Genomic DNA, 15,312 nt, shown 5'->3' with positions numbered 1-15,312 from the left:
TTGAATGCAAGTTTACATCTTTCCAGTTTTTCTAAATGACTACTTAATTTAAGACTTTGTACTTTAATTTCTCTTTCCAACCAAATAAATTGCCACTGTTTATAAATATCTGTCTTAAGAAAATCTCTTGTATATACTTTAAATTTCAAAAATTTGGGAAGGATGTCATTCTCCCAACATTTCTCTAAAAACCCTATGTCATGTCTTATTTTGCTGAATTTAAGATGTAATTTTTCTGAAGTTCAGTAGCATGTCAGAGTACTTCTTCCATATTGACCAAGTAATACATCTGCAGGCGATCTTGGACATTGCAACTTCCAGAACAGTAGTAAAATTAATGCAGTAAACACTCTCAACATAATTCAAATTTTCAGCCCACCTCAGGCCATCATCAGGTATTACAATTGTTCTATACAGTCAGCTCAGACTTGATGAAAATAACAGAACTTTATTGAACCATGAAGCTAAAAAACAAGTAATAAACAAGTAAAAAAGCAAGTAAAATCAACCCTCCTCCCAGTAAAAAAGCTCAAACAGAAATGCCAAGAATCACTGAGAGAAGACCCAAAGAAAACTACTCAAAACCCCCACTGAAACATCATTTGTCTATTTGAACATTAAACTCAAACCCCTCCCAAACTGAAGCAAACCAAACCCACCTATAGATTCGAACAGACCATTAAGTACTATTTGCTACATTGATTTCAGGTCTATACTTTTCTATTAGTAATTTTTCTCCTAGTAAAGCATCAGCCGAATTACTGAATTTAGCTACTATCTGATAATCATTGTAAGAGAAAGGGTGGTCATGGGTTAATGAATGCTCTCTAATAGCTGAAAAAGCCATTTGATGTAAATATTGCCCTGTCCTGTAGCTCTTTCCCATATGTTCAGATATTCTTATTTTAAATGAACGACTTGTACATCCAATATACACAGCCTTACAACTAGGACATGTAAATTTGTAAACAACATCTGAACATAAAGGAGTAGGCATTCTATATTTGTGACTGAAAAAATTCTTGATCTTAAAGTCATTAGTAAGTATAATCCTAAAATTTACAGAAGGAAAACTGTTTTTAATTCTTTAAGTACCAGATATAGAACAATTGTAATACCTGATGATGGCCTGAGGCAGGCCAAAAATTTGAATTATGTTGAGAGTGTTTACTACATTAATTTTACTACTTTATATATATATATATATATATATACACTATATACATATCTATCTATCTATCTATCTATCTATCTATTGCCAGACGCCATAATCCTGTACGGGGTGGCCATTTGACTCTGAGTTACTTGTTTTACAGGGAGGGGCACTAACCCTCCACCAACCCACTTGACACGTAGGGAGCACATATGGTTTGGTTATATGGTTACCACCCAGCGTTGTAAATGGTTTCTTGGCTTACAGGAAACTATTTGGCTTGTCACTCAGTGTAAAGCCACCTGTAACGGAACGAAAAGCATTAAGTAGTGACAGGAAAGATGGGAGAAATAGGAAGAGAGGAGGGCAGGCACAGAAAAAGAATGATTCCTATTTCTCCCATCTTTCCTGTCACTAATTAATGCTTTTCTTTCTGTTACCGGTGGCTTTACATTGAGTGACAAGCCAAATGGTTTCCTGTAAGCCAAGACACCATTTACAACACTGGGTGGTAACCATATAACCAAACTATACCTGCTCCCTACGTGTCAAGTGGGTTGGTGGAGGGGTAGTGCCCCTCCCTGTACAACAAGTAACTCAGAGTCAAATGGCCACCCCGTACGGGATTATGCGTCTGGCAATAGATAGATAGATAGATAGATATATATACCTGTATATACAGTACCCTCGCGTCCAGCACGCATTAGTCCAGCACGATTCGAGTCCAGCACGGTGAGCAATTAATTAGTATTATTTAATACGATTTAATTACTGCAACACGAGTGTGTTAGCATAACACGCACAGAGCTCCGAGAAGTGGGCCAAATCCGCAGAGTTCACTCTAGCACAATCACCCCCGGTCCAACACGGCCATACTGGACATTCCCATGATGATGATAGCCAATGAAAAACTTCTGATCAAGTACCCTTCCCCGCTCGCTATTGTGACGTGATCGCGATGCCACCCAATTAAAAATGCCTTTGGTGTCACGTGATGTTTTGTTTACATTTCTCCCGCCACATAGCCACTCAGTCACATAATTGCATTGGAAGGTGCTTTTTTCTTGCTGCATTTTCTGCCCTTGTTACTACATTTTACCCTGCTCACGATGCCTAGGAAGCCTTCTGAGAACCCCAAGAAGCGTCGGCACCTCCCTCAGGCCACCAAGCTAGAAAGCATCGAGAGGAAGAAGAAAGGGGAGAGGAAAGTTGACATTGCCAAGGCCTACGACATGAATGAAGCCAACGTGATCATAATAAAAAACTTAAGACCAGATCCTGGCAGCCGAAGGCTATCACACGGCACTTCATACCAGGTTTGCCGAGGATACGATGGTAAATCGGAACAGTAACGTGGTAAAATTGCCGACGATACCACGGGCATTTGGAATTCATCTGGATGGATTCCTGCCGAGCATATGATGGGGAAAACAGTGTGACCATAACCCAGGCCACTCGACAGAGAATGTATCGTACTACAGCATTGAGCATTTAGCCTGACACTGAATACATACTAATATTTTAGAATAAATATCAAAACCCTTCTCATCGGCGTGCGTACCAGTTTATAAACAAAGTTGCTTCTCCTTATTCTCTACCGAGTCAGCGACAGCGATCACTTTCCACAGTCACGAGACAGGGCTCTGGCAACAGTGTGGGAAGCATACACTCTGCCGAGTGCTAGGACAGGCAGAAGCAGGACCTTCCATGGCTGTGGACGAAGATAGTGATTCTGAGTGTGATTTCGAAGGATTTATGAGGGAGGTTTGATTTCGAAGGATTTATGAGGGAGGTTGAGGAGGAGCAACAGCCATTACCCGCTAGTGACGACAGCAGCCATCCTCCGGGGACCCAGTAGGACTAACTACAGCCTTGGATACCACCTTCCATTCCCAGCAAGCCCACCAACACTATCCTAAAAGGTCAATTATCATTCATAGCACAGTACCATTTATTATAATTACAATAGTACCAATATATGTATAGGTATATGGTAGGTATTTAGGGTGACTTTTCCGAGGGTTGCTGACATAATTCATTTTTCCCCATAAGCTCTATTGTTAGTCCAATACGTTTTTGGTCCAACATGTGACCCATGCATGACAATATTACCGTGCTGGACGCGAGGGTACTGTATATTTATGCATATACTATATATATATATATATGTATATTCATATATATATATATATATATATATATATATATATATATATATATATATATCTACAGTAAAACCTTGATATAACGGACTTCAATAGACCGGAAATCGCTTTTATTGGACTCAAGGAGCTACCGGACTAAATTCCTATACATCGCAAAAAGTCCGATAAAGCCAGAAGCAGTCCGGATTGCCTGACCACTTCTGCTATGTTCACCACAATAAGGTAAATGAAAGACATGTTTATCAGTGTATAGTACAGTATTATTATATACAATATACCATTTGATTAATGCAGTGAAGTTATAACACAATACAGGACCGCAATGGTAGTCAAAATAGTTTAAAAACCGTTCCGTTCGATCCGGACTAATGTCTGATATATCGGAAAAAGTCCGGATTAGTAGGGGGAAGTCTGGATGTCGCTTTTATCGGAATTTTGTATTTTTCGGAATGATTTTGGCCCAATTAGTCCGTTACAGTGAGGTCTTACTGTATATATATACTGTATATATATATATATATATATATATATATATATATATATATACATATCTGGAAATTAATCATAATTACCACCTTAGATCACACCTAAAAAGGTGGAGAAACAAGAGGAAGAAGACTTATAAGAGTAGGGTCAATGGGTAAAACAAACATTCATTTATTTTTCAATGTTACTCAGCTGATTTCGATTATTGGATAACTTGTCCCATTCGATACAGATACTGATATTAATTAGCCTTTGCCTGCTGATTTACAGCATTACTTTGGCTCCAACCTGTTGAGATGAGCTGTATGTGAGAAGCCCCACATATGCATGACAGCTGTACTCCACAGACGGGCAAATAAAACATCTGTGCTGGGGTAAAGACAGCATAAAGTCCGCAAAATGGCTAGGTCACTACACAGCTTTGAAAATAAAAGTAAAATGGGAACCTACAGTGGCCTACTCCAAAGTTTGCTGCCACTATAGTACACAGCATGTACTGTACACATGCAGTATTCTCCATCCCCTACATCATCTGACAATAACACCTGTATAGATACAAAACTTGTGTTTATTCTACACTAATGGACATACTGTACTTACACTTTACTGAGGTTATTGCGATGTGTGCTGAGAGCCTTCTGCACAGCGTTGAGTGTGGAAGTGATTTGTGGTGCACGTATCTTGAGAGTGCTGCCATGCTGGGTCACAAGCGTGGTGGCCCAGTGAGTGTACAACCCCACATGAGGTGTGGTTTCCAGAGCTTCACTGATGTAACTCAGAACACCCTCCACGTATAGTTCAGGCAGGTATCTGACAATCACATTTACTGCAATAAACAAAAGCTGACATTAACAGCAGGTAGCTAAACTTTCAAGATAATTTTTATTGCACAATGAAATACAATACTCAAACCTCAATTAAGGCTGGACATCAGGAGGCCGTGCATGCAGCTGTGTGTTGTCTTTCAGTGACTGAATGGAGCGGCGAGTGATCTGAGTATGGATATGCTTCTGGAAGCTGGTCTGAGGCAGGCAATGGTGTAGAGATGACAGTATTTGTGTATGACATTGTGTGCTGGGTGCTGTTTTGATGTTCCTTGGTGTGTATGGATGTGCTGCCATGTAGTGTAGAGGATGTTGTGGCTTTGTGGAGGCTGCAGCAAGAATTTGGGTGCCTCTGATGTCTAGATGATCCCTGACTTTGAGGACTTTGGTTTCTTGATGTACGTGGTCTGTGGGTGTAGTAATTGTGCAGACTGTGATTATTTTTAGGGCCTTGTTCTGTATGGTCTGTAGAGTGCTGTAATGTGTTTTAGTGAGGTTAGGAGCCCAAGCAGGGCTTGCATAATTCATCAATGAACGTATATATTGTTTGTATATTGTGGTGGTGGTTTCTTTGTTGTGTCCAAATGTTGTATGGGCAAGTGACCTTATGGCACTGAGTCTTGGTGTTAATTTGTTTTTAATGTTTGTGATGTGCTGTTTAAATGACACTGATGTAATGTATGTTACACCAAGGATTTTGTGTGTGTGTGTGTGTGTGTGTGTGTGTGTGTGTGTGGTAGGGAAGTGTTGTTTATGGTGAGGTGTGGAATGTGACTGTGTTCTGCGTCCAGTTTGTGAGAAGGATCACTGTAGATTTGGCTGGGGCTATTTTGAGCCTGTCTGTGGTGAACCATTCGTGTAGTGTGTTGAGGTAAGATTGGAGGATGTGTGCAGCTGTGTTTGCATTGTGGTGCGTACATGTAAGTGTTATGTCATCTGCACAGGAAGCTATGTGTACTGTGGTGTGTGGGGTGTTGGTATGTTACGCATGTATAGGTTAAAGAGTGTAGGGGACAAAAGAAATCTTTGGGGGACACCATTTGTGAAGTTTCTGATGTTCGAAGACTGACCAGCAAATGTGACGTGCACATCTGCCTGCTAAGTAGTTTGCCAGCCATCTTTTTGTGTTATTGTGCATGTTTGTGTTGAACATTTTGTTTGTGAGGTTGTGGCGGGGGATGGCATCAAAAGCTTTGCTAATGTCTAGTGTGACTAGGAGTGTTCAGTGTGGTGGCCTAACTGAATTCATGCCATTAGAAACTCTCTATGTAAGGTCTGTAAGAAGAATGTTTGTGGAGTGTATTGGCCTACAACCACGTTGTGATGGGGCTACAGGGGTGTGAGGTGTAACTAGTAGTACCACTTGTTCAGTGACTTTGGAGGGGGTGCAGAGGAGTGTGAGGGGGTGGTGTGAGGAAGGCAACGTGGGGTCTTTGTTGGGTTTGGGGATAGTGATGATAATGCTATGCTGCCAGATGTTGGGTATTATGTTGTGCGAGTAGCTGTAGTTTGATTTGTTGGTGAGTGCTTGTATGCCTTGTGGTCCAAGGTGTTTAAGGTGTATGTTGCTTATGTTGTCTGGTCCATAGGCAGATGAGTGCTTAAGGTTGCTAATGATTGCTTCATCTGGTTGTAAGTGAAAGGTCACAGGTGAGGCTAGGGGGGTGTGAGGTGCAACTGGTTGTAGTACCAGTCATTCAGTGACTTTGGAGGAGGTGCAGAGGAGTATGAGGGTGCGGTGTAAGGAAGGTAACGTGGGGTCTTTGTTGGGTTTGGGGATAGTGATGATAATGCCATGCTGCCAGATGTTGGGTATTATGTTGTATGAGTAGCTGTAGTTTGATATGTTGGTGTGTGCTTGTATGCCTTGTGGTCCAAGGTGTTTAAGGTGTGTGTTGCTTATGTTGTCTGGTCCATAGGCAGATGAGTGCTTAAGGTTATAATGGTGTGCTTCATCTGATTGTAACTGAACGGTGCGAAGTCTGGGTCTGTGGGGAGCTGTCTCTTACGTCGGATGATAACCTGGTTGTCGCGATGGTGTGAAAAGTGATTGATGAGAGTGTTTGCTTGTAGTTTGTTTGAAGGTATGGTGTCTTGTTGTGACGGCAGCGTATGATTGTGTAATGTTGCTGTTGAAGTGTTGCTGTTTGGTGTTCTGTAGAGTTTGCTGGTGTTTGTTTTGTGATCAAGTGTTTGGAGATAATTATTCTAATTTAGTGTTTGCTGTTCTGATATTTTATTGTTTATCTGAGTGTTGAGTTCTTGTATTTCTTGTGCTGTGTTTTGTGTATGGGGTGTTGGGAAGTGTCGTAGTGTGTTGCGCTGACTGATAAGGCCTTAAATTTCTGGGTGTTGCGCTGACTGATAACGCCTTAAATTTCTGGGGTGAAGTTGGGGTTGTGCCCCTTTCTGTTGCCTCTAGGGATGTGTGTCAATCCAGTTAAAATAGTTTCCTGATTTACAGGAAAAAATTTGGTTTGTCACTCAATGAAGAGCCACCTGAAGTAGAAAGAAGAGCAATAAACAGTGACAGGAAGGATGGGAGATATAGGAAAAGAAGATAGACACAAAAAACGAATGATAGACATGATGGAGAAAGTAGGTAGTACCACATCAAGTGAGTGGATGATGGGCATCCCCACCTGCCACTGAAAGAGCTGGGTACTTAAGAAAAGGACCTTGTACCCATATGGAAGACAGTATATGTAAGTTGAAAAACCAAGCAGCAAGGGATGGGCAGGATGGAAGAAGTAGGAAGAGAGCAGAACAGACACAGGAAACGAATGACAAAGGAAGATGTAGGCAGCACTACGTCAAGTGAATGGATATTGTGGCGCCCCCCCACCTACCACCAAAAGAATCAAGTACCGAAAAAATGAACCTATGTACCCATGAGGAACAGATGGAAGTTGAAAAAGCAAGTAGTAAGAGATACCTTTTATAACAAGATGAGTGGAGTGGTGGCTGAACAGGGAGCCGCTGACAAAAACTGTTAACAATTAACTCTCAAGAACCTTCTCATGTGAGTTACTGATTCAGTGTGTGAATGGATAAGGGGCCCTCTAAAACACAAGGTAACACAGTGGTAGGATGAGGGTATAGAAGCTGCAGTTAAGGAGAAAAGAAGACTCTTTTGGGAATGGAAAAGGGAAGGTGTCAGAGGGGAATACATGGAAACCAAGTGTAAGACTAGAAAAAGGAAGTACAAGTAATCCCTGTAATATCCGGACACCCATTTTCCAGACATCCCCAATAACCGGACATTTTCGTCCAGGGATCCAATATTCCCAAAATGGGCCAAAAACCACAAAAAAATTAGAAAATCTAAATCTGACTTTTTTCCCACCCGTAATTTGAAATTGCTCCTTGGCTCCGAACAGCTGTTACACCATGGTCCCTTCACCCCTTCCTTCCTCCCCCTCCCCCCTCCCCTGTCAGGGTTGCCATTTGGTATTTTTCATTACCAAATGTGGGCCAATTTGGTAAAAAAAAAAAATCATTTGGTAATGAATCAGAATAATACATCACCAAACGGATTTTTCACATGTATGAGGATACACAGGATGGAGATGACGGATTGTTTGCTCTCTCTGATTAATTTGGTAGCCTATATAGCGTGATAATAATCAACATGGTGTTAATTATAAGAAGAGTGATTACATGTATTTACACTTGTGTATATAATTAGTGAAGAATAGATGCTAGCTTTACGAATTTGGTAATGAAAGTTAAAAATGGTAATGAAAATTGAGGAGTTTGGTAATGTGGCCGTTGCGATCTGGCAACTCTGTTACCCCGCCATCATCAACAGTCACAGCCTAACTCCGATCAAGAGCAGATGCTTACAGCAATGAACGCCACAGGTGCTCGTTTTTTGTGAATAAACAGTGAATAAACTGCAATACCTCGCCACTAGAACACACAGAAATTTACAGTGTTGTGCAGTGTTAAGAAATTAGAATTTAGAGTGCAAAGGATTAGCTGTGGACTGCAAACTGGCAGTTCAAACCAGACCAGGAGCCAGAGACTTGTTGTAAGTACCCAGAATGTTTAATATTATATAAACTCACTCTAAAACTTCATTTTATGGTTCTTTTGCATTTATTTCTGTCTTTTATGTCCCTTATTGGTGTGATTTGGGTCTTAAATAGGTGCAATGCATGTCCAGAGGGAGCTGTATAGGTGTTTTTCTGAGTTAGGGTCCATAAGTACAAATCCAGGAGGCTGGGACCCAATATCCGGACAGGATCACTATCCGGACATGCCTTTGGCTCTATTACATTGGATATTGGAGGGATTACTGTACACTCCGGCGCCGTCATATGGCTTCTCATTGTGATTAATTGCTACAATGATGATTCCGATGTTATACCCTGTTTTGGTATACAGTGCTCGTCAGAAGTATTCAGCGTTGTCCGCCGGGCGCGCAATACTTATGGCCCAAAAAGAATCACCCATTTTTGGGGGTAAGAATTGAGCCATAAGTTTGAGCTCCGAGCATGACGTCACGGTAGCCTGAGGCCTTCTGACGCGCTGGTTGGTTCCCGCCTCAGTCGCCCACGGGCTGCCTGAGAGAGAGGAACTCCGCCGAGTATCCCTCTCAAATTGCGCCATTTTTTACCGAGTGTCCCGCAGTGTTTTGGCCTTCAAAACTTTGTTATGGCACCTACCCGTGAACTATCGAGTGAAATCATATCCCAGATCATTGCTCTAAAGGAGGCAGGCCACCACACAAAGGAAATTAGTGAATTGGTTGGTGTGGCACGATCGACAATGCGTCGTTGGTGTGCGCGGTTTTGGGAGGAAAATGGTGGCGAAGTTCCCACAAAGAAACCGAGGTCTGGTAGGCCTAGGAAAACTTCCCCAAGGTCTGTTAATGTTTTAAAACGTGCAGTGGAGTTTAATCCTTGTGTGAGTGCAAGGAAAATTAAGGAGAGCAACCTGGAAGTGTTTGGTGAGGTGTCAGTGAGAACAGTGTCTCGTAGGGTGCATGAGCTTGGTTACACAAGTCACAGGCCTGTGAAAAAGCCTCTTCTCTCTAGCAGCCAGAGAATTCGTAGGCTTGCCTTTGCTAATAAATATCTAAATTGAGGTGAGGAGCAATGGTTGTCAGTGTTGTGGTCTGATGAGGCAACATTTAGTGTTACCTGTAACAGAGGAGCATGCAAAGGTAGTGACCCACTTGACCCACGGTATGTAGAAAGCACAGTTAAACATCCTGATTCACTCATGGTATGGGGTTGTTTCTCAGGGAAGGGTTTGGGGAAGCTTGTTGTACTTCCCAAGAACCTCAGAGTGAATCAGGATGTTTACCTGGAGCTTCTGTGTGATCATTTACCAGACTCCTTCGAGCTAACAGGTGCACGAGTGTTTCAGCAGGACAGTGCACCTGCTCACAAGGCCAAATCGGTCACCAATTGACTTCGTGACTGCGAGGTATCATTCATGACAGACTGGCCAGGAAATAGCCCAGACCTCAACCCGATTGAAAACCTTTGGTACGTCGTAAAGAAGAGTCTCCAAGGGAAGGACGTGAGCTCTCTGCCTAAGCTGGAAGCCGCCATTCGTGACTCCTGGGACAAAATACCCCTCCAGCACCTCAGGAGCCTCGTCCTTTCATTTCCAAGATGTCTCAGGTCCGTGAAGAAACGTAAAGGCTACCCTACGAAGCACTAAAGGTAAATAAAATGCATTATTTATATGTTTTTTCAATGTTGAAAGGTTTGTTTCTCAGGAGGGACGCAGGGCGCCCCATACTTCTGACGAGCACTGTAACATAAAAAAATTAATTACATTAATTCATTCTCTCATCATCTAATCCAGTGTTATCCCATGACGAGTGTAGAAGCCTGAGGCTGGGCAAGTTGGTCCTTACATTTAAGATGAGAGTGACCAGCCTCACTCATCCCTGAGTGGCACTACATGAGCAAAAACCCCAACCACCCCTTGAATATAAACATACACAGGCTCAATCCGTTTGGAGCACCCACTAAACTACCAGGTGCCTTAATTTGGTTATATGGTTACCACCCAGCATAGTAAATGGTTTCCTGGTATAAAGGAAACCATTTGCCTTGTCACTCAGTGAAGAGTCAACCACAGGCAGAAGGAAGAGGAAAGAATGAAGGAAAGAAAGACAGAAGAGGGAGTGTAAAGTCATCTGTAGGCAGTAGAGGAAAGAACGAAGGAAAGAAAAACGAAAACAATGTAAATACAGTTGTGCTGAAGGGAAGAATATGGTACTTAAGGTGGGAAATCAGATAAAGAGGGGAAAAAGGAATATCATAGGTATGCAGTGTGTGAAGAATGATGAAGTAAAGATAAAAGTGGACAGTGGGCATACAGTATTAAACCTGCCTCGAAAGAGCGTTATGATTGGCTGCTGAATGATAAGTTTGACTGGAACATGGAAAGTTCGGACTCGGTGATACTAGTGTTTAGCCCTAAGCATTTGATTGATGCTGCTACTGTGAGTAGGGCAATAGACACGATGAAGTTGGGGAAGATGATGGGTGTGTCTGGGTTGCTGTTGAAATGCTGAAGGCCTCAGTAGATATGGCAGTGGGAAGTGACTAATCTGATTCATTACATATGAGTGTGTTGTCCCAGATGACTGGTTGAAGAGTGTGAATGTAAATGTGAGTATGGGAAAGGGTGATGCCCTGGAATGAGGAAATTTGATAGGCATAAAACCTTAGGACTTTATCTATCTATCTATCTACTGCTAGACACCTTAATCCCATAAGGGGTGGCCACAAACAAACTGTCTCCACGTTGCTCTGTCCCCTGCCAATTCGTTGCCCTGCTCCCAGCTCACACCCCCTCTCTCATATACCTCTCCACTCCATTCCACCATCTCATCCTTGGCCTCCCCCTCCCTCTCCCCCCCCTCCACCTCACTCACATACTCTCCTTGTCAGTCTCTCACTCTCCATCCTCTCCACATGTCCAAACCACCTCAGTGTGTTTCTCCTAATGCTTCCTATCACATCCACATCCACAACACAACCCTCCTTCACTTCCTCATTTGTCAATCTGTCTCTCCATGTGACTCCACATAACTCATTTCCACTGCTCTCACTCTTGACTTCTGTCCCCTCCAACAAGGTCCAACCTTCACTTCCATACGGTAGAGTTGGTATTACAATACTGTCACATAGAAGCTTTTTCACTCCCATGCTCACTTCCCTGTTTCTTAACACTGCTTTCAAGGAACCAGCAATCTTTCTTCCCTGTTGCACCCTTTCAAGCATTTCACTCTCTAAACTTCCATCCTTACTCATCACACTACCCAAGTACTAAAATGCACTCACATTTTCCATTTCCTCTTCATCCAACCTCACTGTACATTCACTGACTTCACTTTTCTCGAAGACCATAACTTTACTCTTCCCTACATTCACCTTTAGATTCTGTTTCTTACCGAATACTGAAGGTAATGGAGAGAGTCCTAGAAGGTACGACGAAGGAAAGAGTGAATATTGATGAGATTCAGTATGGATTTATGCTATGCAAAGGGGCTACTGATGCCATGTATATATGTTTTTTTTTCTTTAATGCAAGGAAGATGGGGCCAAAGACCAGGGGCCTACAAATCGTTCCTTCCAAGAAGAAGCAAAAACAAGATAACAGACAGCCAAATTCAAGATCCGTTCACTTCGAGATGCCTGGAAACACCGCATCTGAAAGACTGGAGATCAGAGGCAGTAGGATATACAGACAAAGGGAGACAGTTGCAGAGCACCTGTTCCTGTCTGACAGTTTCAAGAAAAAAGTACTGGAAAGACAAGGGACGCAAACTTTGTTTTTGTTGATATGGAGAAGACCTTTGACAGAGTTCCAAGGGAGGTGGTGAAGTGGGCAATGAGAAAGCCTGGGATTAAGAAGTGGCTAGTTAGAGTGGTTATGGCTATGTATGTGGGTGTTTGCATCTGGTCGAGAGAGAATGAAGATTTGAGTGAAGAGTTTCCATGAATGTTGGTGTGCATCAGGAGTCAGTCATGAGCCCCTTGTTGCCTGTCATGGTGCTTAAAGCTTTCTCACATGATTTCAGAAATGGACTCACTTGGGAGATGTTGAATACCGATGACTTGATGTTGATTGCAGTGAATGAAATGGAGGCAAAGGAAAGACTTATGAGTTGGGCACAAGGATTTAGGAGTCCATCCATCCATCCATCATCTAATCCTACATTGCCCCATAAGAAGCGTAGGAGCCTGGGGCTAGGAAAGTTGGTCCTGGCATTTAAGATGAGAGTGACCAGCCTCACTCAACCCTGAGTGGCATTACATGAGCAATAAACCCCAACCACCCCTTGGATATAAACCTTCACTGGCTCAATCCGACTGGAGCACTTTTATTACCCACTAAACCACCAGGAGCCAAAATTTGGTTATATGGTTAATACCCAGCGTTGTAAATGGTTTCCTGGTGTACAGGAAACCATTTGGCTTGTCACTCAGTGTAGAGTCACCCACAGGCAAAAGGAAGAGGAAAGAATGAAGGAAAGAAGGACACAAGAGGGAGTGTAAAGTCACCCGCAGGCAGAAGAATGAGGAAAGAATGAAGGAAAGAAAGACAGAAGAGGATGGATGGAAAGAAGGATGGAGGATAGGAAAGGGCAGACACCCGAGAGCAGCACTACATCAAGTGAGTGGATGGTGAGCACCCCCACCTACCACAATAATGTGGATAAAACAAAAGTGATCCTTCTTTCCTTCCATCTTCTGTCTTTCTTTCCTCGTCTTTCTGCCTACGGGTGACTTTGCACTCCCTCTTCTGTCTTTCATTCCTTCATTCTTTCCTCTTCCTCCTGCCTGTGGGTGACTCTACAGTGAGTGACAAGCCAAATGGTTTCCTGTACACCAGGAAACCATTTACTACGCTGGGTGGGAACCATATAACCAAATTTTGGCGCCTGGTGGTTTAGTGGGTAATTATTGTGCTCCAATCGGCTTGAGCCAGTGAAGGTTTATATCCAAGGGGTGGTTGGGGTATATTGCTCATGTAATGCCACTCAGGGATGAGTGAGGCTGGTCACTCTTATCTTAAATGTCAGGACCAACTGCCTAGCCATGGGTTCCTACACTCCTCATGGGGCAACGTAGGATTGGATGATGAATGGATGGATGGATAATATCGAGGGCTGGTGGCAGTACTGTCAAAGCAGAGGGAGTGTGGCCATGTGCAGTTTGTCACAAGGGTGTGGGAAGTAACTCATCTTTTGCAGGGTTTGTGGTAAGTGGATGCATAAAAGATGCAGTGGTATCAGATGGAGACCATGAGATAATGATGATTCATGTATATGATGTGTTGGGGAGAGCATGTGGAGATTGTAAGGCATCACAGGATTGATTCTGCTGGTGAGTACCTTGAGTGTGTGGAAGAGTTCTGTTACGTGGGAGACACATTATGTGCTGGAGGTGGGGCTGAAGCTAGCTCTGTGGCTTGAGTGAGGGGTGGTTGGATGAAGCTCAGGGAGCTGTTGCCTCTCCTAACACTGAGAGGGCTTTCCCTCCATTCAAAGGGATTTTTGTATGCAGCAAGTGTTATGAGTGCAATGCTGTATGACAGTAAGGCCTGGCCAGTAAAAGCAGAGGATACTTGCAGGTTCAAATACAGTAAAACCTCTACAATTCATCATCCTTCAAATCGGAAACCTCTACAACTCGGGAAGGCTCCAAAATATTCGCTTAAAAAATCAAAATTCAAAAATTCCCAAAAATGTGCACGTGAGAGGAAGAGAGTTGGCAAAAATCCCCACAACTCGGTAAGATCCCGAGTTGTACCAACATTCAGCAAGAGTAACCCGGCATCATGTGTGCATGGGGATGAAAACAAAGCCTATTGCGCGCCACATGTGGGCCAGTTTGCCTTCGTCTGCTGCCCGCATCACATTCTCTCCTCACACGCTCTGCTTATGACTAAGTGTTATGCACCCTTAAGTGAAATGTACCTGCAGAAGCTAACCATGGCGTCTCCCAGTGGTACCCCCAAGTCCTCTGGACGTAAGGGAATGAAGCTGAAAACCCTGGATTAAGCTCAGAAAACCAAAGTCCTGGATTGGATGGAGGCTGGTGCTTCAATGAGGTCCATATGTGCAGAGTTTGATATTTCATGCAGCACATTCTACGATATCAAGAAGAACAAACAGAAAATTCATGCCCACTGCCTGACCATGCCAGATGCTAGCGCTGCGAGGAAGGTCAAGAAAATGAAACAGGTGATGCACCTTACCCTTGATGCTGCAGTGTACAAATGGTACAAACAGGAACATGCAGCATGGGTTCCCGTGAGAGGCATAGGTATCCAACATGCTGATATGAGGTTAGCAAGCACTTGAAAATTAAGGACTTTATGGCTAGCTGTGGGTGGCTGTTTAGGTTCCGGTCCAGACAATGCCTCTCCAACCGTAAAGTTGTCGGGGAAAGTGCGAGTGCAGACCAGGCTGCTATGGAGCCTTTCTGGAAAAAAATCCATGAGATCATTCAGAACTCTGGACTCCTCCTCTCCCAGGTGTACAACGCTGATGAGACTGGGCTTTTTTGGAAGTCCATGCCCAAGAACACCCAGGCAAGTAAGAGTGAGGGCCACGTCCCTGGGAGGAAGGTGGCCAAGGACTGCATTTGTCATGTGCTGTGCACATGCCAGTGGGACCCACCGCTTGAAGCCTATGGTGGTTGGC

The 15,312-nt window shown here is 43.2% G+C and overlaps 1 protein-coding gene across 1 annotated transcript in view; it reads right to left on the bottom strand.

Annotated features, from left to right (window-relative positions):
• LOC145414694 (periodic tryptophan protein 2 homolog) overlaps window positions 1-15,312 on the bottom strand; it is a 632,863-nt gene that overhangs the window by 40,437 nt on the left and 577,114 nt on the right. Inside the window, exon 18 of the mRNA XM_080284215.1 lies at window positions 4,405-4,630. Within this exon, the coding sequence (XP_080140341.1) occupies window positions 4,405-4,630 (226 nt within the window). The remainder of the gene's footprint in view (window positions 1-4,404; window positions 4,631-15,312) is intronic.

This window comes from Coenobita brevimanus, chromosome 100 (assembly GCF_032717465.1).
Source record: "Coenobita brevimanus isolate Jiangsu-jjx chromosome 100, ASM3271746v2, whole genome shotgun sequence".
In the NCBI taxonomy this organism is placed as follows: domain Eukaryota; kingdom Metazoa; phylum Arthropoda; class Malacostraca; order Decapoda; family Coenobitidae; genus Coenobita; species Coenobita brevimanus.
The sequence above is the reverse complement of the archived record's forward strand: the minus strand, read 5'-3'. Positions and strand labels throughout refer to the sequence as shown.